The sequence below is a fragment of the Pinus tabuliformis genome, chromosome 7 (assembly GCF_031772625.1).
Source record: "Pinus tabuliformis cultivar Carrire ecotype Pingquan chromosome 7, CPIR1, whole genome shotgun sequence".
Classification (NCBI taxonomy): domain Eukaryota; kingdom Viridiplantae; phylum Streptophyta; class Pinopsida; order Pinales; family Pinaceae; genus Pinus; species Pinus tabuliformis.
The window spans coordinates 1313472438-1313497080 of record NC_142293.1 but is presented as its reverse complement, the minus strand read 5'-3'; the positions used below and the strand labels follow the sequence as shown (position 1 = coordinate 1313497080).

The 24643-nt window shown below is 40.1% G+C and overlaps 1 protein-coding gene across 1 annotated transcript; it reads left to right on the top strand.

Annotated features, from left to right (window-relative positions):
• Positions 1 to 18020: 18020 nt before the first annotated feature.
• LOC149252368 (uncharacterized) lies at positions 18021 to 24643 on the top strand. The gene is made up of 5 exons (XM_089454129.1): positions 18021 to 19252; positions 19345 to 20355; positions 20539 to 20862; positions 21094 to 22470; positions 24004 to 24643. The coding sequence occupies exons 1-5, from the start codon at positions 18021 to 18023 to the stop codon at positions 24641 to 24643; spliced, it is 4584 nt and encodes a 1527-aa protein (XP_089310255.1).

The following is a 24643-nucleotide window of genomic DNA, read 5'->3' as shown; positions in this document are numbered from 1 at the left end:
CTGATCTCGGCCAGAAAGAACCAATTCTTGGAAGCAGATGTCACTAATGATGAAATTAAATCCGCTCTATTCGCCATGGAGCCTGACAAGGCTCCAGGCCCAGATGGCTTCACTGCCAGATTCTTGCAGACTTGCTGGCAGATTGTGGAAAAATATTTAGGCAGAATGGTTCGAAAATCTCAAGCTTGTCAGAAAATAGGAGGAGGTACCAACTCGGCTTTCTTAGCCCTTATCCCTAAGGAAAAAGGAGCCAACACTTTCTCCAGATTTCGCCCTATCTCCCTTTGTAACATAGGTTACAAACTGATAACAAAAGTGATTGCCAACAGGTTGAAATCTATTCTTCCTTCCATTATTCCAGAGAATCAGGGAGGTTTCATTCAGGGAAGACAGATTGTGGACAACTTTATCCTGGTCCAAGAGGCGATCCACTCAAGCTTGACCCGGAAAGAGAAAGGTATGGTTGTCAAACTGGACCTTGAAAGTGCCTTTGATAGGGTAAGGCACAGATTTCTGTTGGATGTCTTGCACAAATTTGGGTTTGGCCCCAAATTCACCACCTGGATCAAGGCATGTATCAGTGAGCCTTGGATCGCCCCTTTGGTGAACGGGAGGGCCACAGACTTTTTCAAAGCCTCTAGAGGGCTGAGGCAAGGGTGCCCTCTATCACCCTTGCTCTTCGTCCTCCAAGCCTCCGTCCTTAGTTTCCTTTTGAATAAAAAGCAGGCTGATCAAGAAATAATGGGAATAAGCATCGTAAGAGGCGTCAAAAGCATAAACCATGCACTGTTCGCGGATGACACTCTTCTCCTGGGCGCTGCCTCCCTTCCTTCGGCTAAAAAATTCAAGGAAGTGCTGGATGTCTATTGTGAGGACTCAGGAAGTAACCTCAATAAAGGCAAATGTCACATTTTCTGCTGGAATATAAAGGCCAGAATGATCCAAGCCATTTCTAACTGCTTTGGTTTTGCAGCCTCCTCTGCTTGGTCATCCTTCAAATATCTGGGTCTCCCTGTCTTCCAAAAAAGAGCCCTCAGCAAAGACTGGTTGCCTCTGCTGGAAAAAATCAAGTCTAAAATCTGTTCCTGGGGATACAACTGGCTCAACCTAGCAGGTAAGATTGTGCTAATAAAAGCTGTTCTAAATAGCCTTCCCATCTATCAGGCTGCAGTGATGATGGCTCCTCTTGGCATCACAAGGAAAATTGAGGAGTATATCAGGAATTTTTTTTGGAAAGGTGGGAAAGCTAATGAGAAGAGAATTCCATTAGTAAGCTGGGACACAATCTCCTTGCCCATAATGGAAGGGGGACTGCAATTCAAGAATATCAACAAGCAAAATATTGCTTTGGGCGCAAAGCTGTTATGGAGGATAATTGCTCCAAATCCGAGTTGGGCTCAGCTTGTGTTATGGAAAAAGTACTTCCGTGGGCAGAGAGCCCGCTGCCTTGACAATCCTATCACCACCCCTGGAACTATGATTCATAAGCTGTGTGACAAAGCCTCTGCCTTAATCAAACAGCACATGCACTGGATCCCTGGAAATGGGAAGCGTATTAACATTTGGGAGGACCACATTATGGGCAGCGACCCCATCGTGGATGATCATTCTCTGATCCTGTTAAAAGAGTGGATGGATAGAGCTGGAGTCAAAACACTGTGGGATTTATCTCAATGGGAAAACAACAACTGGAAGAGCTCGGGAAATCTTGAGGTGCCATTGCATCTGTCCAAAGAATACTCCAACCTCCTCATCCACTTAAAAGGCAAAGCTCCATTAAATATCAGCAAAGCAGACGCACGAGGATGGGGATCGATCCCGGGTAAGTACACAGTCTCGCAGGGCTACAAACAACTCACTCAGCATCCGAACGTGCCGCCTGATCCGAGGCCTTGGCAGGGGATCTGGTCCCATTCAACGATCCCCAAGATAGATATCTTCTGCTGGCTTCTTTGCCATCACAGGATATTGACTGAAGACAGACTTCGCAAAAGAGGCGTTAACGGTCCCTCACGCTGCTCGTTGTGCGAAGACCATGAAGAAACAGCCGCTCATTTGATGCTCTCCTGCAAATTCGCAGCTGCTCTTTGGAAGGAGGCGTTAAGTCCCCTGAACACTGACTTCACTACTCCTAATCATTGCTCAGACCTGTTTGCAAATTGGATGCGCATGTATCCTGGTGGCACTCAGAACCTTCATATCAAAACCGCCTGGCTCGCCCTGCCTAAAATTACCTGCTGGCACATTTGGTTGGAACAAAACAAAAGGATTTTTAATGATAAAAAGAGCGATCCTAAAATAATCTGGATTAAAATTAAAAGTCACCTGAAGGACTGTGTGGGAGATCAGTTGGACAGGGAAGATCTTAGCGATCAAGACGCAGCTTGGGGAGATTCTCTGGGCCTCCAGTTCGTTGACAAAGTCAGGCTTCCTCCTCCCCTAAAGCATTGGCAAATCTGTCTCAAGACTGAAGAACTCGTTGAGTTATGCAAAAAGAAGGCAAGAAAAACTCTTTTCTTTGACGGAGCCGCAAAGGGCAATCCCGGCAGTTCTGGAGCAGGTGGTGTCATTAAAAATGCAGATGGCAGAATCGAATCTAGATATGCTTGGGGAGTGGGCTTCAACTCCAGCATTCAAGCTGAAGCCTTGGCTCTCCTCCAGGGACTCAAGATGCTCATCTCTCTGGGCATCAAAGATGCAATTATTTTTGGGGACTCCCAGTCCATAATTAAGGCCATGGTGGATAAATCCTCTCCCTCAGATTTAAGATTATCAAGACTCCTGAGCAGAATTAGAGTCCTGACAAACACTTTCCAGAATCTGGAGTTCCTTCATGTTAAGAGAGAAAACAATAAAGAAGCCGATGCTGAAGCCAACAAAGCGGTGCTTCTCCCCCCTGGAGCGCTCCTAAGAGATGGAGACGAAAGTTGGGACCCCATCCCTTAAATAGCCTATTTAAAATGTTTTACTGCCTTTTAATGAAGCAGTTTGTTTGTATCAGCAATTTAGGAAAGATAGATAAAGTTACAAGAACTACAGCTAGTAAAAATCACAGGCTTAGTGGAGGGGAAGTCAATTGGATCCTGATAGAAGAGAAATCTGATCTCTGTGCACCTCTTTGTAATCTGAATTATGGCTTTCCAGCCAAGAATTAATACATCAACCTACTCGTTTCTGTCAAAAAAAAAAAATCAAGTTTATGTTTTATGTCAAATAAATATAAATTTAGATTTATATATAAATTAAATTGAGTTGCAATAAATCTGAAATGTATCAAATAGACTATTTGGGGAATCTAGAACTTTATAATTATATGAAAGAAGTTTTTTCAAATTATTTCTAATAGGAAGAGTCTTGTTTCCATTAAATTTCATAAGCGGAATTTTTTTTCCCAAATTTTAATATGGAATTGAAGTTTCAACAAAATTTTCTTAAGATTTGAGAGTATGAATATTCAAGTAAGGACTACATAAAAATTAAGAATATAATGAAAAGTATGAATATTCAAGTAAGGACTACATAAAAATTAAGAATATAAATTTCATTATGAATTTTTTTTTTTCAATCAAAATGTCAAAGTTAATTAATCTAATATTAATGTCATGGAAGGTCATCACAATGCTATTAATAAAAATCCATATTGATTTAGTGATGTATCTCACTCTCGATATAAGTGTATACTTAACATAACATAACATAACACACACACACATATATAAGGTTAGGGGAAGGGCCTTTGTACCTATCCCAACCTTCTTCTAATTACAAGTGAGAACTTGAAGGCATGAAGATTATCATTACATGCCAATTCCAATTATAGAGTATGTTGTAGCTCTGATACCAATTGTTGTAGATCTAACCCAAGAATATTATAGATCTGATATCAAAACATAAGATGATGCAAATATTCCCAGAAATAATATGAAATGCTTCTTTATTATCAAAACCCTTAAGGTAGGGCAACACCATACATTCACTCCTTAAGGAAGGAGAATACTCCACAAGCCATATGCCTGTTCATACAATAATTCTTTACTTCATATCCTCCATGTGGAGTCTCTAGCCTCTATATAGGCCTCATACATACAATACCATGGGTCATTACCATGGTTCCCTCATACCATCAACTAATACCATGGGCCCATTACATTATTATTAACTACTTGTGGTCCCTTACATGATGTGGGTTAACCACCTTATTTATTACTATGGCCCATCCCATTATTACATTATTACCTTGGGTACCTCCCTTGGTACCCCATATTATCCCCCCTAGGTATATAACATTCCACCCCCCTAAGCATGTTTCGTCCCCGAAACATGAGAAGAACACAAATAATAAGATCTACTCAAAAGAGTAGTCCACTGGTACCATGCACGTGCATCTAGCCATCCAAGAGAAAGGTGAACCCTCGATCTCGCTGGTGCCTCGTTCCCTTGAGATGGAAGTTGACCGTGGTAGCTCTTCTGTGTGGATGTGTAGTAGGTGGATCTTCGCTTCTCTCTATCTGTCATGCGGGGGTTGTTGTCCATGTGGCTAATTGGTTGCCATCTTGATGGTTGTCTTGCGGGGTGATGTGGGTGATGATATGTTGAAGTTTTAACCCACGATGGCTTTTTCTTTACTTCACCTTGCTGTGGTGCCTATTGTGGTTTCTTTTTCAATATGACTTCAACCACTGAGCCCTCCTCAGATGTGTCAGCACCTGTTACCTTTTCGTCTTCAGCCTCTGTTTGTGTTTGATTGTCGACCATCAACTGCTCATCATCTGATATGTCATTCCCTGGAACATCTTCTGCTTCAGCCTCCTTGGACTCTACCTGTTTATTAATGGAAATATCCTGTAATGTAATTTTCTTCTTTTTATACCAGAGCTTCAGGAATTTCTTCTGTACATTAATATTGATAGTACCCACTGATTCCATCCAAGGGTATCCCAAAACAACATCCATGTTATCCTTATCTGAAGCATAAAAATCCCCATGCAACACATACTTATCCATAGAAAGCTTCAAATCCTTATAAATTTGAATAGCCTCATCATCAACCTGTGTATTTTCAATTTGTTTTGCTAGAACTTGCAATTTTTTTGCCAAATTAACATTGATGAAATTATGCTTGCAACTAGGATTTATAGAAACAATGATCTTCTCTTTCTGAATCAATCCATGAACCTGCAATAAGGAGACACCTGTAGAAAATAATCCCTTATGTGTCGCATTCTCCTTTTTTCAAGCCCTAGACCATTTGTCCAAAAAGACTTTTTCAAATTTTGCATCTGAAAATTTGGTCCACTGCTTTTGGTCAAGTGATGACCACCAATTTTCAGCCTCATCTCTCAGATTAAGCATCATTGAAAACTTCCAATATGTCCCATGTATGGACTTGTGTCTCTGTATGAATTCTTCAATAGTAGGACCATCATCTTTCCCTGTAAAATATAGCATCTCCATGAAGAGGGTTTGAGAAAAATTCCTCACTTGGCGAAAATTTAAAGTGGCTACAGTTTAGTCAATATTGCTCAGAATCTTTATTATGACCTGTTTTCGGAAATGGAATGACCATTCTGCATCTGCCCATGTGATAGAAATCTTGATCCAGGCACTAGAATTCCAGATCTGCGCTGCAACTCTCCCGCCGTCACCCAAAATTTCTGCAAAAAGAGCTGATTTTAATTCAGCGATATCTCCCTCATCTGGACTCCGATTCGACTGATTTTTTTTTTGAAATCATGTGTTTTTTCACAAAGATTCCAGATCTACAATTAGATTTTTCAGATCTGGTGCCAAGATGTCTAGATCTGCGCCGCAAATTCGTTGCCCCGAAAATTGTCTACAACCCTACTGATTTTTAAATCAGCGATATCTCCTTCATCCGGACTCCGATTCAACCGATTTTTTTTTTTGAAATCAGCTATCTTTTCACCAGGAATACAGATCTGCAATTAGATTTTGCAGATCTTGCACCAAAACGTACAGATCTGATCTACAAATTCGCCATCCAAAAATCCCTGAAAAAAAAAAATAAATAAATAAATAAAAAAAAAAAAAAAAAAAAAAAAATTCTCCACGGTTTGCACAAGAAAGAGCTCTGATACCAATTTGATCGTGACAGTTCTTCTATGTTGATGTGTAGTAGGTGGATCTAGGCTTCTCTCGATCTGTCATGCGGGGGTTGTTGTCCCTGTGGCTAATTGATTGCCATCTTGTTGGTTGTCTTCTTGCGGGGTGATGTGGGTGATGATATGTTGAAGTTTTAACCCACGATGGCTTTTTCTTTAATTCACCCTGTTGTGGTGCCTGTTGTGGTGTCTTCTTTTCTAATATGACTTCAACCACTGAACCCTCATCAGATGTGTCAGCACCTGTTACCTTTTCGGCTTCAGCCTATGTTTGTGTTTGATTGTCGACCATCAACTACTCATCATCTGATATGTCAGTCCCTGTAACATCTTCTGCTTCAACCTCCATGTGCTCTACCTGTTTATGGATGGAAATATCCTGTAATGTAATTTTCTTCTTTTTATACCATAGCTTCAGGAATTTCTTCTGCACATTAATATTGATAGTACCCACTAATTCCATCCAAGGGTATCCCAAAACAACATCCATGTTATCCATATCTGAAGCATAAAAATCACCATGAAACACATACTTATCCATAGAAAGTTTCAAATCCTTATAAATTTGAACAACCTCATCATCAACCTGTGTACTTCGAATTTGTTTCGCTGGAACTTGCAATTTTTTTGCCAAATTAACATTGATGAAATTATGCTTGCAACTAAGATTTATAGAAACAATGATCTTTTCTTTCTAAATCAATCCATAAACCTGCAATAAGGATATACCAGTAGGAAATAACCCCACATGTTTCCCCTTATCTTGTTTTCTAGTCTGAGACCATTTGTCCATAAGGAGTTTTTCCATTTCTTCATTCGAGAATTTGGACAAGGCTATATGGCCCAGTGAGTTCCACCATATGGTGGCCTCTTCTTTCAAAAAAAGTGGTACCATAAACTTCCATCTCTCCTCAAATATTTTATTTATGTTTTGTATGAATTCTTCAATAGTAGTGCTATCATCTTTTCCAGTAAAATATTCCATGAAGAGGGTTTGAAAAAATTTCACTTACTTGGCGAAAATTTGAAATTGTCACAGTTTAATCAATATTGCTCAGAATCCCTATTATGACTTGTTTTTGGAAATGGAACAATCATTCTGCATCTGCCAATGTGGTAGAAATATTGATCCAGGCAATTGGAATTTCAGATCTGCGCTGCAACTCTCCCGCCGTCACCAAAATTTCTGCAAAAAGAGCTGATTTTAAATCAGCAATATCTCCCTCATCTGGACTCCGATTCGACTGATTTTTTTTTGAAATTAGGTGTTTTTTCACAAAGATTCCAGATCTACAATTAGATTTTGCAGATCTTGCACCAGGACGTCTAGATCTGTGCCGCAAACTCGCTGCCCGGAAAAATTGTCTGCAACCCCACTAATTTTTAGATCAGCGATATCTCCTTCATCCGGACTCCGATTCAACCGATTTTTTTTTTTGAAATCGGATATTTTTTCACAAAGAATATAGATATGCAATTATATTTTTCAGATCTTTCACCAAAACGTATATATCTGATCTGCAACTCGCCGCCCCTGAAACCCTGCAAAAATATAAAAAAAAAAATTCCACTTTTGTGCCCAAGAAAGTGCTCTGATACCACTTGTTGTAGCTCTGATACCAATTGTTGTAGATCTAACCCAAGAATATTATAGATCTGATATCAAAACATAAGTTGATGCAAATATTCCCAGAAATAATATGAAATGCTTCTTTATTATCAAAACCCTTAAGGTAGGGCAACACCATACATTCACTCCTTAAGGAAGGAGAATACTCCACAAGCCATATCCCTGTTCATACAATAATTCTTCACTTCATATCCTCGATGTGGAGTCTCTAGCCTCTATATAGGCCTCATACATACAATACCATGGGTCATTACCTTGGTTCCCTCATACCATCAACTAATACCATGGGCCCATTACATTATTATTAACTACTTGTAGTCCCTTACATGATGTGGGTTAACCACCCTATTTATTACTATGGCCCATCCCATTATTACATTATTACCTTGGGTACCTCCCTTGGTACCCCATATTATCCCCCCTAGGTATATAACAGAGTAACCATGAGAATAAAATACATTGACCATAAGAATGACCTTATATATATATATATATATATATACTACTCCTAAACCATGGTTCTCTAAGGCAAATGCATTGTAAACATTCTTACAATGAATAAAAAAATTAAAAAAAGGGGACTAAGTCAAGGGACATGGATTTCAGGGCTAAAGAGGTGGCTTGCTTGGGATGAATGAGGTTTCTTGTGCATAAATATGAACTATTTTGTGGACAAACATTAAGGCTGGTTGGTGATCTTTAAGGAACCAATCAAGAGTTAAATTGGGCTGCAAAGAGAAGTATTCAGGCTCATGTTTCCTTGGAGAACACTCACAAGGAAGACATGGCATAATTTATGAGGGGTGACAGCGTTGAAAGTAAGTAAATTAAGTCAATTCTTTTGCAACTAGTAAACAATAGAAAAGAAGGCATTCAAACTCTATGGAGGTAGAGGCAGAAGAAAAAGAGGAGACAAAGAAAACAACCTTAGAGAACAAGTGCAGGAAAGAGGAGTAACATAAAATAGAGTGGCAAAAGAGAAGAGAAGTAAAGGGGATAGGGTGTTAGATTCCCCAGAGGTTGTAGGTTGGGATAGATATCCATGGAGCCCTGTAATAGTTTAGGTTCCCTAGAGGTTGTGGGTTGAGGTAGTTATCTCTGCAGCCCTGGACAACTTGGGAAGAGACCCATCCTTGGGTCAATACATGTGGAAGTCATTCTTGAAGATCTCCTTGTTTATGTCATTGATTTTTGCATTGGGTTCTAGGCTCCCCAGAGTGGGTGGAACCACTGTGTTTTACTTAAAGGGTTTATATTTACTCTCTGGAATTCCTTGGAATTTTTGGGGTGGAGGAAGATGGTCTCTGGATTCCCTAAATTTTACTTGATTGTTGAGTGGTTGGTGGGTGGAGGAAGGAGGTCCTATGGAGTCCCTGTCTCAACTAGAAGATGGTGTTTTGATCCCTGAAGCAAGCCCCTCAACCTCTATAATATGGCTTGGGGGTGACAACTACAAGTAAGCTTGGTTGCATCTATCTATGGTTGGGTGGAGAGTCCTTGTCCCAGACTCAATTTCCCATAGTTATGGTTGGTGTTAGAATGTGTAATAAACTTGTGTTTTCTTTTTGGAATGAAATGGAACATATAAATGTATCTATCATTATTATTTATTTATGTCGATTATTGGAACTGTTCATGATGTAGAGTGGTAATTTGAAAGGAATGAAGTTGTGGCTAATATGTCCTTGAGGTTATCATTCTGCCTCTCAGACCTTGCATACTAGCCTGGATTCCTGACACCTTGATTTAAAGCCCTTATGCAGGGACTTTGTCATTTTGCATGTTTATGTACATATACATATATAACGACATTAATGTTGTATGCATTGGGTGGATGCAATTACACAATTAGTGCAAGAAGCTCTAGTGAGGCATTTCGCCTCTGTTAACTAATTAATACTTAGTTCATTGTTGCACAATGATAATGGAAGATAGGGCATGATGCCTGATTTTATTAAAAAATGCCCCGATATAAAAGTAATTGTGGTCACTATGTGCAGTCTGAACCAATGGTCCTTTGGTTGTGGTCATGTCCATACCGGTGGGCTACCCGTGAGCAGGCCCCTAGTGGTTAGTGTATGCCACATCGGGGTGCTGGGAGGATAAGAAAGTCAGAGATTGGCAACCAAGATGACACTCAGCCATGATTGGACCAAAGGAGGGTGGTGTTGTGTTGGGTGGGTCCCTGCGCATAGATCAACAACAGAGGATAATTGTCAATGATCCGACAATGAGCGTAATCCCCCATAGGTGACGTCAGCGAGGAGGGAACCCCCCCGCACACATCGTTGATCAACGATGAACATGTTTTCGCGCCCAACCTCCCCCTACCCCCCGCCTTCTGGTGTTAGTGTGAGTCCGACCGCACCCCCGCCCCCCATGCTCAAGCTCATCTCGACTGTCAGATGTGCTAGTGGATGGCGGGGTCCGTGGAGTAGGGGCACTGTGACAGGTTCCTATTGGCGCTAAGGGTTACTGAAATTTTAAACAATTTGGAAGGCCCCCCTCGTATTTGTGTACACTTAGTTTATAGATATATATGGATACATATGAACCATGTATATCTATGTGATTATAAATGGTTTCCGAGATTATGGCATGAGTATAAGTAATGGAATAAATGGAATATGGCATCAGTTGTTTATTATGTTGTTAACTCAACATCGTTTTCACTCTCTGTTTGATGTCTCTATGATTTGCATGATTTTGAAGGATGCTTAGTTGGAGGGTTATCACCTTGTTGAGATTCATCTAAACTCTGGATCTACCAAGTGTCCAGAGGAATGAAATATCTTGTATCCGAAGTTAAGATGGATCTAAGCTGGTCCTTCCTCATTTATATAAAAACTATATTCCACATGAATACCATGAATCAATATGTTATTTTTATTTTACTGTATCCTTATTTTTATTTTTGTTTTTATTATTTTTGTTTAAATAACATAACAAGACATGATATTACAACATTTCTTCTATATTGAGTTGGAGAATACGTGGCAACCCAATTGTATCTATACCTCAATCTCACTCCTTTTCAAAACTACCACCGTATTTGCTTTGCTTCAGTTCCAAAATTTCTGCGCTATTTTATTTTCAAAATGTCCCTTTCATTTTCAAAACTCTCGCCCTAATTCATTTTTAAGCACTCGCGCTATGTTTCATTTTCAAAACTCAAACACTCGTGCTTTGTTTCATTTTCAAAACTCCCACTCTATTTTGTTTTCTATTTCAAAATCTCTATGTAGACCATGATGCAGTTACCTCCTTATCCCTCTTCAAAAAAATTTGAAATGCTCTACGTCTAGTGTTGGCGTTTAAGGAAAAGCATGAGCCAAGATCTACAGTTTGATGAGTTGGCACAATGTAGGATAACATTTAAACTTCTGGATTCAGAGTCAAGTGGGTGTTCCAAGTTCTCTTTTTATTGTCAGACATTTCTGATGCTTCATTTTTTTTAATGTAACAACTATCCATTGATCCTTAGGTTTCAAATGTTTTCTAATGTTGGATATGAGAGTGATGATGTTGTATTCGGGCAGTTTGGGTCACATTTAAACTTGTAGATTTGGATTTTATGTGGATGTGCTGAGTTCTCCTTTTGTTGATAGACTTTCTGAAGCTTCAATTTTTTATTTTTTATTTAAATTTTTTTTTAATGTAATTGTTACCCATTTATTCTTGGGTTTCAAATGTTTTTAAACATTGGATAAACTTCCACCGATTGATTCTTGGGTTTAAAGTGTTTTTAAAAATTGAACATGGGAGTGATGCTAATGGATTGGGAAGCTTGTGTTAGCCTCACTCTCATAATAAAACAATTATAAATCCAAAATTATAATTAAATAAATCAAATCTTAAGAATTAGGAGTTAGTTCCTCAAACTAGGAAGTTTAGTTAGGATGAGACATTCTCTCCAACTAGTTCTCCTAGATTAGTGTGTTGTTGAGATATTTTCTCAACCAAGTTTGTTCAAGATAGACACACTATCTTGAGACAACTTCCTCATGTATTTATTTGTACTATTATCATTATTTGTACATTGGATTGCATTATGATAGGAATACAGTGAGGCTATGGCCTTTTCCGCTATGTATAGCTTTTCTATATTTCTACTATTTATTTTATGAGTGTATTATTATTAGTTAGTTTTCTTCAATTGGTATCAGAGCCATTCTTGAGAATACTTCAGTTCTGCAACATTAATGGCTTCTTGGTGAATGTTTATTAGTTTGTTAGTTTTCCGCCATGTCTCCCTGGCATTGGGATAAGCTTTTGGAACTTTAGATGCCAAACTTCTCGAAAAGTCAAAGAAAGCCCCGTACACTTCAGCTATTGTATTGATCCTTTCCATTATTTTGGCAGTCAAACCACACCGGATCTTAACATTCCCCTAGAGAACAGTGTCAAGGCCTCGAAGAACCAAATAGAATATGCATACAGCATTTCGAAGTTCGGGTCCCAATTGCTGGATAACGAAGGCGAAGCTCCGAGAGACCCTCTGCAACATAGTGAAACAGAAAGCCATATCCGGTTCCGACGAGATCTACTTCAACGCATGCGTTTGCGCGATTTTCATCCTCACCAGAGAACCCATTTTTCAGTTTTGATTCAGTACTCCCAAACAATTCAATTGTGGACCTTTAAGTTATCTATATGCCTTATGCACTCAAGCTAAAGCAACACATATTGAAATCAATGCGCAGTAGAATTCAGCTTCGGCAAGTCATCATACAGTGCCTGATGCCCAAATATATCTGCAACAAATATCCAATGTAGCCCTATCGCTATATTTTTCTTTCACGTCAATGAAGGTCAGATAATTTCTTGTTGTCTGCAAACTAAGCATCAATATGAGGTTGTCCTGTAGAAGTCAACACAGAAATTATTCCCAATGAATGAATAAAGGAAGAATAATTTATTATTTTGGTGTTAGCTTTTATTTGCTTTGCTCCTTCTGTGCCGCTCGGTCTCAAATTGCAGTGGAGGATGATTCCATTCTGATATGGAGCAGTGCACGAGTGGACTGGCCAGTGATGCCATTTCTATGCTGGCGTTATCAAGGCCATCAAGCATGGATGAATATTTGCTCACAAGAGAAACCAAAATTGGCGTTAACTTCCCTTCAAGATCCAGATGAGCGAATGTGTGACACTTAAATGTGTTTCTGCATGAAGGGATGTGAGGTTGAAGACTGACCTTGTGTGTTGCTTGTTTTTCGTGGAGTGAAGAAAGCCGAAAAGAGATCCAACGTGAAGAAAAAGCATGGAAGAGGGGTAGCGTGGAAGAGAGCAACTTTTCCCAACAAAATGTGTTGAAAATTTAGTTGCGGCCATACTCAACTTCTTCTCCAACGAAGAGGTTTAATCTATGAAAAATTTAAAGTGTGTTTTGACTTTTTAAAGTGTTTTGACTTTTAGGAAGAGATTCATTCACTGAAAAAAAGTGACTTTATAAAAGTTAATTCACCTTTTAAAAGGAACTTCACTAAAAAAAATTAATGGGAGTTTAAAAGGGATTGAAAACCAAAATACTCTTTTTTGGAGACATAAGGTGTATAAATTTTATGTTGGGAGTGATGGAAGTAAAGTGAATCTTTTGTAACGGAGTGGATAAAATAATTTTTTTATATTTGGAGTTATAAGGATGAAAGTTTCACTTAATTTAAATTTTAGTGAAAGGGTAAATTGTTGGAAGAGATAAGGTTTGCTACCGTTTTGTATGAGAAGAAAATATTTATTTTTTTTGGAGTGTTAAGGTGAAATTATTCTTTTGTAATATTGGGAGTGAAAGTGAAAATCATTATTGTAATCCAAAGTAATATTTTACTTTGAGAATGATTGAGTCACTATAGGCAGTTTTTTGAAGACAATTTGCTTCCAAAGTTTGCAAGTGTGACATTCTCATGGAGAAGTTTCCAAGACAAAGTTGTGACATTGAAGAATGATGTACTTCGGTAATTAATAAAATCATCATTTTTGTGGTGCTTGTGTCCTAGATCCGCCCGAAATTGAATAAGGGGATCTTAGGTACACCGTGTGTAATGAATGTGTGTGCATGACTTAAGTTCAAATTATCAAAACACTCTCTTTATATTATGCTTAAAAAACTACATGCACATAAGCAAGCTTAAGTATAAGAACACTTAAGCAAGCTTAAGTACACAAGCACAAAGTGTCACATCATCAACTTGATAAGATGATCTTCCAAGCAAGCGCATTTCACATCATGTAATCAAAGCAGTCAAGTTAAGGGTGCTACAAAATCAAGCATTTCAAGCGAAGATGACATCAACATCATCAACACTTTTTGTATCACTTGCAGATAAACATTTTTTAACTAAATTGTATGGGTGCATTCTCGATTGTCACCAACACTCTAATTTGAATTGTTAAGGTGAATACATTAAGTCAAGTAAGTCTTCAACTAAGTCATCAAGATTGAACTTGTCATTTGTCTCTTGGGTGCATTTTCGACAGTGTTCGACAGCCTTCCTTTTTCTTAAATCAACAGATTCAGTGAGTACATTCAAGAACTCACAAAGTGTCAGTAATCAATCAAGCAAGTTCAAGCAAGCCATCTAGAAAGCAATCATCATCAATTGAGTGTGAATTCTAGTATTCTATTCTTCAAATGAGTATCAAATCAAGCCAGTGTTTAACGCAAGTGCAATAAGCAATAAATCAATGGAGTGTGTCATTCAAACAACCAAGCAAGCGAGCGTGTCAAAATCAAGTGCGAAAGTTCAAAGCATGACATCTACAACAAATAAGCCAGTGTGAAGTTGATTGAAGCATTCACACAGTGTCAGTGAAGCATTCAAGCAAAGCGATCGTTATCAAGCAAGCGTGAAATCAAGAGTTCAAGCGACCAAGTTATAAAACTCTAGCAAGTGTTTAAAGCATCAACAATAAGCAACAGTATAAGCGACCCTGAATTCAAAGTGAGCAAGCTAACATTGCGACACACATTCAACTGTCCCAAATTCTTAACAATTTGATTTTATCATCAACTGGTGACATGGTGAACATCAGCAAAACAACTCTTGTTGATATTCAAGTGCATCTTCAACATGCACATGAAATGATTGAGTTCCTTCAACTCAAGTTGCAACTATAAAGCACTGAGTTGCTAGAGAAGAGTGATGCTTCCAAGTCTTTGAACAATAAAAAGACAGTTGTTGATTCCAAGTCACTGATCCAACCAACTTCAAGTGTTGAAGTGGTCCATGATCCAGTTCAACTTTTTTCCAAACCAATCATCAAGCCATGTGAAGAAATTCAAAGTAAAAAAAACGATGAGGATTAGGATTTGACAAAGATGAAAACAACTTGCATATCCCCAATTATTCTAATCCGATCAAGTTCATCAGTGCAGGATTTCTTAATCAAATCACATCAACAAGTCATGAGAAAGGAGCAAACAAACCAAACTGCCTTCATTGTCAAAGAATCGGTCATCTGGAAGATCAATGTTTTGATCTCCATCCTTGTCACCATTGTGGCGAGTCAAATCATTCATCAGCACAATGCAGGAAACAACAACCATCAACCAAATTGAAGATCGATTATTCATGGATTGATCCCTCGGAATGGTCATCCATGGTCAGAAGATTGTATAAGTTTTACAATTGAATTCACTCACACATATTGCATCCAACAGTAAAAATGAAGATGGTACTCCCATGCAGTTGAACGGGGGAGTACAAGGTGAACTACTCCTACACCTAAAGGGGGGGAGTTCAGAAATAATTTGAAGAATATTGTCTCTTCTTTCAGTTGATAAATGGGGGAAAATGTCAATGAAATTGACAGTGGTTGTCAAACTGAAAGTCTCGACAACATCAGCAAAGCAGCCAGTGGGCATTTTCATCAGCGAGTGAGCATCAACAAATTCTCTAGTGGGCGATTTACAGCAAAGTCAGCAATGAGCAGTTTTCAAACACAGCAAAAGCAATAGTGAGTTGTTTTTCAACGTCATTAGCCAGTGGGCGTTCTCTATATTTTTTCAATGGACAAAGGATGCTGATTGCAAGCAAAGGACAAACAGATCCTTTTGCAGCTTGGCACGTGATGGAGTTGTCAAGCGACATTCAGAGATGAATCAGACATGCATCTGACTCATGGTCTCTTTATATTACAGTGTCTCCAGCGTCCATCTTTGGCGATTTTTCAGGCAAATGTTTTTTGAGGATCAACTTGAGAACTTGGAAGAGGGTTCCTTGTTCTTATTTTGGATTTATCATTGGGGGGGAATGTTAGCCTCACTCGCATAATAAAACAATTATAAATCCAAAATTATAATTAAATAAATCAAATCTTGAGAATTAGGAGTTAGTTCCTCAAACTAGGGAGTTTAGTTAGGATGAGAGATTCTCTCCAACTAGTTCTCCTAGATTAGTGTGTTGTTGAGATATTTTCGCAACCTTCAAGATAGACGCACTATCTTGAGACAACTTTCTCATGTATTTATTTGTAATATTATCATTATTTGTACATTGGATTGAGTTATGAGAGGAATACAGTGAGGCTCTGGCCTTTTCCGCCATGTCTGGTTTTTCTATATTTCTGCTATTTATTTTATGAGTGTATTATTATTAGTTTGTTAGTTTTCTTCAGCTTGTAGCAAAATTCCCTTTTCTTAAAATTTTAACATTTTATTACTATGTCTTCTAAAGGAAATTTCATGTTTCTATAGTACGTCTTGAAAAAATTTATCATGCAAGTTCCATTATATTCTAAATTGCATAGAGTTGGAAATTATGCTAATACAAAATTGCCTCATATGCTCCAAGTGAAGCTTAATTCTTGCAAGTGTTGCACACAAGAACTTTCTTTGATCTCTATTAATATCTTTCCTTCCCTTTCTCAAAATACTTTTTGATTTTTTCGATCTTGATGAGCTCTCTGCACATAGAGTAACAAATTTAAAATTAGTAATAGTTTGGGTTTTATAATTTATGTTGAACATATTCAATCCTTGGACATTTTGATTTTATCATATGGAATTAGTTATTAGCCAAATTTTGGATGGAATAAATGCCAACTTTCTTGACCCTTTCACTAAAATTCTTAAATAAAGTGTCTTTAAGATCTTGACCCTTTCACTAAAATCCTTGAACAAGGTGTATTTAAATGTCTAAGGTTTGATGAGATGGATGTTGCTATGTTGTGATGTCTTTTCAAAGTTAATTCTTGGCTTTGAACAACTATATTTAGTCTACCTACATATATTCAATATATACATAAACATTTATTCTATATTCACATTTTCTAGTATAACTAGACTTCTTCTCAAAAAAATCTTTTGAAGCTACTAATTTTCAAATAAAATATAATGGAAATAGTTTTGTATAAATACATATTCCAAAATTATAAAAGGACCAAATCAATATTGTTGAATTGAATCAATGTTGTATACTTTATAGTTAGATTTTGATAATAATTATCATTATTTTATAGTTATTTGAGTTTTTATATATGCAATGTAACATTTAATATTTATTTATACCTTTTGTATGGGCAGTTATTAAATTAATTATTTACCATTTGTTAATAGAGAAAATATTATGACGAACTTTTTTACATCTATTTTCCTTATTTGTATTTCTTTAACTAACTTTCAAATATATTAATTGTTTTAAGTATATGATGGAAAAGTAATGAGTATGTTATTTTTTTTGAAATTTAAAAAATTGTTTTTATTAATTTGTTTATTAAAAATGGTAATTATCTTTAATTATCTCATATGTCATAAATATTTATTAATTTGTATTAGAATATTTTACAAATTAGTGAAAGATATTTTGTCCAATAAATAATATTTGAATATTTCAGATTTCATATATTTATTTAAAAAATAAATATTGTATTTTTAATAATTGTTTTTAGTAATGCTTTTGGGTTCGGGCTCTGCAGTCTAGGGTTTGAACATCTGTAGTGACGGCAGGCTCTGTAAATCTACAGCACTCTGCAATCACTGACGGATTCAGGTCCTTCTCTTCAACGGACTGAGGGTACACAACCTCATGGAGCCCCAGCCGGGGGGGGGGGGGCCATGAACCTCCCCCACAAAGCGACAATGAACAGTTCTTGAATAAGGAAGGAAAGGGAGCTACAAATCAGAATGAGAAAAATGAAGTTCCGGAAAGCCAACAGGCAAGACAAGATGAAAAGTCACCAGAAGTTCACTCTGCTACATGCAAACCAGTGGCCTCTGTTCGCCCAAGGGTAGAACTACCAGGCCATCGAATCGATGCGAGGATCCAGTTCATGAAAGATCATGCTCTAATAGGGAAATTCATTGGTCTGTGGCCAACCGAAAAAGCTTTAAGAAGCTGGATAAACGCGAAATGGCACCCTAAGGGGCATATCACCCTGCAGCTGGGGCCGAAAGGGTTCTTCACTGCTATCTTCAACTGCTTGGAGGACAGAAATAGGGTTCTTGACGGCGGGCCCTATTTCTTCAATGCAGCTGGTTTGTTTCTCAGAGGATGGGTGGAGCGCTTCAACCCAGATAAGGAGGACCTCAGCTGGGCTCCGGTGTGGATCCGCTTATACTCGCTTCCAGTGGAATACTGGGAGGAAGACTCCCTACAGGCGATAGGAAACACCCTGGGTGAGTTTGTCAAAATAGCGGAGGAAACGAAAACATGCAGATACACTTCTTATGCTAGAATCTGCGTATATATGAATCTCAATCAGGCTCTTCCAGATGCGGTAAGCATTTCTCACTTTGACATTGAATGGATACAAACGATTGACTATGAACATGTGCCCTTTCGATGTCGAAGATGTCATGCCCTTGGGCATTTATTCAGGGACTGCCCTCTAACACAGAAACCCCCTCCCGCCTCGGATCCGGAAGCCTCTGAAGCAGGTGGCTTCATCAAGGTCACAAATCGCCAGAAAACCCACAAGAAACATGCTCCAAAACCAAAGGTAGCGCAAACCAGTCAACCCGGGCCCTCAACAAGCAACAGTTTTGATGCCTTAGCCAACCAGACGGAAATGCAAACGAATCCACCGGAGCCAGAATCAATGAGCGACGACCATTCAAAGGAAGGAAAACCCACAATGTCACAAGCAGATACTCAAGGTAAGGAGGCTTCGATCTCAGACAAGCAAAAAGAAATATTATGGAGTGCTCAAGCCATGCAGTTGGAGATCCCAAACCCAAATGCTAGCTTAGAAGAGGAACCAATGGAAGAACCAGATTACTCTCAATTTATGGAGGAAGAAACAGAAACAATAGACATTGGGGATCTGGACCTTCCCGGTCTAGAAAAAGCTTGCACCACAAACAACTTCGACAACATTCCGGCAGGACAACTTAAGAACCTGGAAGAAGTGTTATCTCGGGCGCAGAGGCAGAAATCTTTGGGTATACAGACAGGAGGCCCATGGGATGGTCGATTCATAGCCAAAGATATCAAAAAGCGAGGAAGGAAAACCATTCTTCAGAGAACAATCAAGGTTGGTCAAATCTTAGTGGAATCAGGCAGGTATGCCAAGTTAACCAAGTACTATCATCCTGAAAACACTCTTTCCCAATGAAGTTAATCTCTTGGAATATAAGAGGGCTCAATGGCCCCAGGAAAACCCGAATCCTTAAAAACATGATAAAGCAAGAAAACCCTCAGGTTTTATTCTTGCAAGAGACAAAATGTGATTCCAATGCACTTGATAGACTAGCTGCTAAATTCTGGCCCGGGAGTCATAACATAGCAGTAGATGCAGATGGTGCCTCGGGAGGCCTAGCCATTATATGGGACTCAAGAGCCATCGTGCTCAACAACTTTCATGCACACAGGAATTTCCTCCAAGCAATTTTTCATATCATAGGCACAAACCAACATGGGCTCTTAACTAATGTTTATTTCCCACAGGAAACATTTCGAAAAGCGGAGATCCTAAACTCCATCTCGGCTCTCAACCAGAACAGACCGCACCCATTATGGATCGCAGGAGGTGATTTCAATATGGTCACAAGACTGGAAGAAAGGAGAGGGGGCAGATGTAGAAGTTCTCAGGAAGGATCGCTTTTGAAGGACTTCATCCAGAATAACTGGCTTATCGACCTCCCTTCCAATAATGGAGTTTTTACTTGGAACAACAGACGAGCAGGGAACCAGCAAATTGCTTCTCGGTTGGATAGGTTTCTACTCTCTGACAATGCCATTCATCTTGGGGGTGATTTTGCGGCCTCCATCCTGCCCTTCACGGGTTCCGATCACTGGCCCATTTCCCTCCAATGGTCTCGACCAGGAAACAATATCCGCAGGCCTTTCCGCTTTGAAGCCTTCTGGATGACCCACCCAGACTTCCACAAATTAATCAACACAGAATGGAAAAGCTTCCATCCTCCTCCAGGCTCCAAAATGTTCCAATTCCAACAAAAGCTTAAGCACCTAAAAGGTAAGATCAAGCACTGGAATCACACTTCATTTGGCAATATCTTTCAGGGGAAAGCAAACATTGAGTTGGATATGAAGCAGCTACAGCAGAAGATCATCACAATGGGCAGATCAGAGGACCTGGCAGAACAGGAAAAAACCCTTGAAATGCAACTAGCAGAAAAGGAAAAGCAGGAAGAAACGTTGTGGAGGCAAAAATCAAGAATCAGGTGGCTCAAAGATGGAGAGAAAAACACCAAATTCTTTCATAGCACCACAATCCAGCGCAGGATGCATAACAATATAACTCATATTCAAAACGAGCAAGGCATCAGAGTGGAAAAGCATGAAGAAATAGAGACTGAACTTTTAAATTATTTCAAGCAGGTGCACAGAGAACCAAACATAGACAGATCTCAGGCCATAGAAAAAATTACCCGCAATATTCCCAAACTTATTACAGAAGAGCATAATCAAATGCTCCTCAAGCCTGTTGATCTCCAAGAAGTGGAACTTGCAGTGCGACAACTAAAAGCCGGCAAAGCCCCAGGACCGGATGGATTCACCTCTAATTTCTTCCATAATTTTTGGGACCTAATCAAGACGGAGGTCTGGCAGGTGGTTGAAGAGTCTCGCTCTCTCCGATGGATGTTTCCAGGGGTAAATGCTACATTTATAGCCCTGATCCCCAAGGTGGATAAGCCAAGCAAGCCTGACAAGTACAGGCCGATAGCACTCTGCAACATAATCTATAAGATTGTTTCTAAAATTATAGCTTCCAGACTCAAGCTCCTGCTTCCACTCATCATCTCACCTGAGCAATCCGGATATGTTGAGGGAAGGCAGATCACGGATGGGATCATCCTTACTCATGAAATAATTCATTCTCTGAAGATCTCCAAGAAGCCAGGTATGCTACTCAAACTAGATCTTTCAAAAGCTTTTGACAGCCTAAGTTGGAAGTATATTGAAAAGATTCTTACAGCATTTGGTTTTGATGCTTCCTGGGTCCGATGGATTATGAGCCTCATCTCATCCTCATTCTTCTCTGTTCTAATTAATGGCATACCCTCCGCGACCTTTCATCCTACTCGTGGTATCAGGCAGGGCGACCCCCTCTCCCCTTTCCTGTTTGTCATTATGGCGGAGGGTTTAGGGCGAAGTATCAAACATGCTCAGCAAGCTTTCCGTCTCAAAGGCCTCTCCTTTCACAACTCCCCTGTTTTCACCCATCAACAATTTGTTGATGATAATATGCTTTTCGGGCATCCCTCAGTCCAAGAGGCTAGACAACTCAAAACTCTTTTGACGGACTTCTCGGAAGCCTCTGGTGCCTCCATCAATCACTCCAAATCTCAAATCTTCTTCTTTCATACTCCCTCAGTCACTCAGTCAGCCATTTTACGCATCCTAGGCTTCTCCTCTGCTAAACTTCCCTCCTCGTATCTAGGCGCTCCGCTCATAGCCTCTGGCTTAAAGCACTCTTCCTGGAGAACCCTCCTAGATAATCTAGAAATGCGGCTCTCCTCCTGGACTCACAGATCTCTTAACATGGCTAGCTGTCTTGTTCTGATTAAAGTTGTCCTTCAAGCTATGCCCTTATACCTCTTCTCCATCCTTGCGGCTCCCAAATGGGTTCTTAAAGAACTCAAAACTATCCAAAGATCGTTTCTCTGGGGCAGCAGTGGACTTCGGCGCAAGTGGGCTCTTGTTAAATGGGAAACTGCTTGCCTTCCAAAGAAAGGAGGCGGCATCGGATTAAGAGACCCCACTCACAGCAATGTTGTTATGGGGGCTCGAATCTGGTGGAAATGGCTTTCGGAACCTCCCACTCCTTGGGCCTTGTTATGGACAGCCAAATATGTGGGAAATTGTCCAAGGGAGGAACTCATCAGAATATCAGAGACTAGCAATGGCTCAATCATGTGGAACTCGGCCAAACAGCACAAGAACCTCATACAGCAGCACAGCTTTTGGGAAGTGAAGAATGGTGATCATGCCAGATTTTGGGACGACTCTTGGCAACAGATGCCCAAACTCAGGGACCTTTTCCCACCAAATGTACCCCTGGAACAGGATATGCACCCCCAAAACACGGTGAGGAATTTTTGGCGCAACACCTCACATCAAGATTACAGAGAGTGGCTCAAAGTGACTCAGATCATAGGACAGGGGACGAGGCAAGACCAGCAAATTCTGGATACAGAATTAACAAAAAGGAAAATTCAGCATTCTGAGGAAAAAGACATTCTTAGATGGGGATATGAAGAAAAGGGAACCTATTCCACTAGAGAGGCCTACAATATACTTATCAAGGAACAAATGAGGCTAGACCCGCTCTGGAGAAAAATATGGGATCCCTCCATCTGGCCGAAAGTGTCTACCTTTCTTTGGCTCCTCTGTCACAAGAGGATTCTCACATGGGACAATCTAAGAAAAAGAAACTTCTGTGGACCCTCCATATGCCCCAACTGTAAAAAGGAAGAGGAAACCATTGAACACCTCATGTATTACTGTCCGTTGGCACACAAGCTCTAGCAAAAAATCAGTTTCCGTTGTCAAAAAGAAGGAGGAGCCAATGGAGATATAACTGCTACAATACGCAACTGGGACCCCCACCCCTTTCAAAGCAAGATCCTGAACTTTCTCTGGAAGCTCATCCCAGGATTTGTTATATGGGCCATATGGAAAGAGAGAAATGGTAGAATTTTCAAAAATCACTCCAAAACGCTGGATGACATATGGAAAATCATCAATCAAAACATTGAAGAAACCATATCTCTTAAAACATGGTACCAAGAGGATCTCCCCACTATCCCTCAGGAACAAACAATATGGAATAATTGGAACTTCCACAGAAAGCAAGAACAGCTGATCAAAGGAACAAAGCCTCCGAGAGGTCCCTCAATGGCGAAATGGTTCCCTCCCCCCATGAACATGTATAAGCTAAATTTTGATGGTGCATCAAAGGGTAACCCAGGGAATTCTGGCTTTGGAGGGATCTTCAGAGATTATAAGGGAGCTAATATCATAACCTTCTTAGGCTCACAAGGGTGGGACACCAATAACTCAGCGGAGTTAGAAGGTCTTTGGCAGGGGCTACTTTTAGCGCAAGATAGGAATCTCTTCCCGCTTTTAATAGAGGGAGACTCTCAAATTATCATCCAAATGGTCTCGAGAATTCTACAGGGCTCCCCCTCCTCCAAGGTCAGTAACAGTTGGAGAATGGCACAACGGCTATTGCATATTGAGCGCTGGTTTTCCTCCCACAGAGCGGTCTCCTTGAAACACATTCGGAGGGACGGGAACAAAGTTGCGGACCTCTTGGCTAATATGGGAGTTGAATGTGGGCGGCATTTACATGTTGGATCACCCGCAAATTTAATTTCTGAATCTCAACTCCTAGACTTCAATAATCTTGTGCAGAAGGAAATGCCTGAGATCGAAGAAATACTCCCGGATGCGGGTGGCACCATCAACCTTACTGTTTCCCATGCAAGGAATTAATGTCCGGTACTGCCAGCTGCAGAGCAGCGTGGCCTCCCGGGACTTAAACTCACGCGAGCTGGGGAAAGTTATTAATGTTGGATCGGTTGGCGGATTCGCATTTATGCTCTGCGCTGATCGACGCAACATTCCTTCAGTTATAATCATGCTGCTCCATAGCTATTTCACCATGCCTTGTGCTCAGTCGCTCGGCAACGGAACCTGGTTTGCGGAGGCTGTTGGTGATGGACTAATTCTGGTTCACTACTGCGAGCTCCAAGCCAACTCTATCAAGGGTAATTTCTCCCCTGTTCTGGATTCACGCATTGTGTTGTTGTCTGCAAGTTCTGTTGTATTGTGTTGTCGGTTGCAAGTTCTGTTGGGCATCCCTCTCGCCTCAACCGACTCTGTTCTGTTGGTTCTCCTGTCCATAATCCATTTGCGCCCTACCTCCTGTCTGTCATCATGGTTCGTTCGGGCAAGAGGCATCATTCAGGGGGGCGTCGTGACAGCCGCTTGCATCCCCCAGCCGGTCATGCTATGGAAACTGCGCCGAAACCCTTCAATCCCTCCCCCGTCCATGAAGCTGGGCCATCTTTAAGCTCTGGTCGTAAGCCTATTCCGAACAGTGCCTTCCAAACCACGCACTTTAAATTTCAAAGTAATTTGCATAGGCCCCTTATTACTGCTCACATCACCATTATTCTTTCGGAAGAGGAAAATCAGGTCTCCCCTCTGGCCTGCATAGCCCCTGATCCTTCCCAAAGCAGTGAGCATTCCACGGACAAAGACAACTTGGAGAATTGGAAAAATGAGAAGTCTGAACAGGAGGAATTTCTCAAAAATCTTCCTCCCCTTGAAGATACAGGACCTGCTGCTGAGGAAGGGACTCATGGCGAAGCAGGCCATGCCATGGCAATCCCTGGCAGCGACTTGGGCGGCAATGAAGGTCTGAAGACTGGTGATGCAGGTCTGGCTGAGAAGAAGAACCATGGCCCGGCAAAGGAGAAGTAG

Coding starts and splice junctions, on each gene's coding strand:
- LOC149252368 (XM_089454129.1), top strand. CDS start 18,021: ATGAAAGATCATGCTCTAATAGGGAAATTCATTGGTCTGTGGCCAACC. Junction 19,253..19,344: donor ATCTTAGTGGAATCAGGCAG/GTATGCCAAGTT, acceptor CAATGGCCCCAG/GAAAACCCGAATCCTTAAAA. Junction 20,356..20,538: donor CAGGAAGAAACGTTGTGGAG/GCAAAAATCAAG, acceptor GCAGGTGCACAG/AGAACCAAACATAGACAGAT.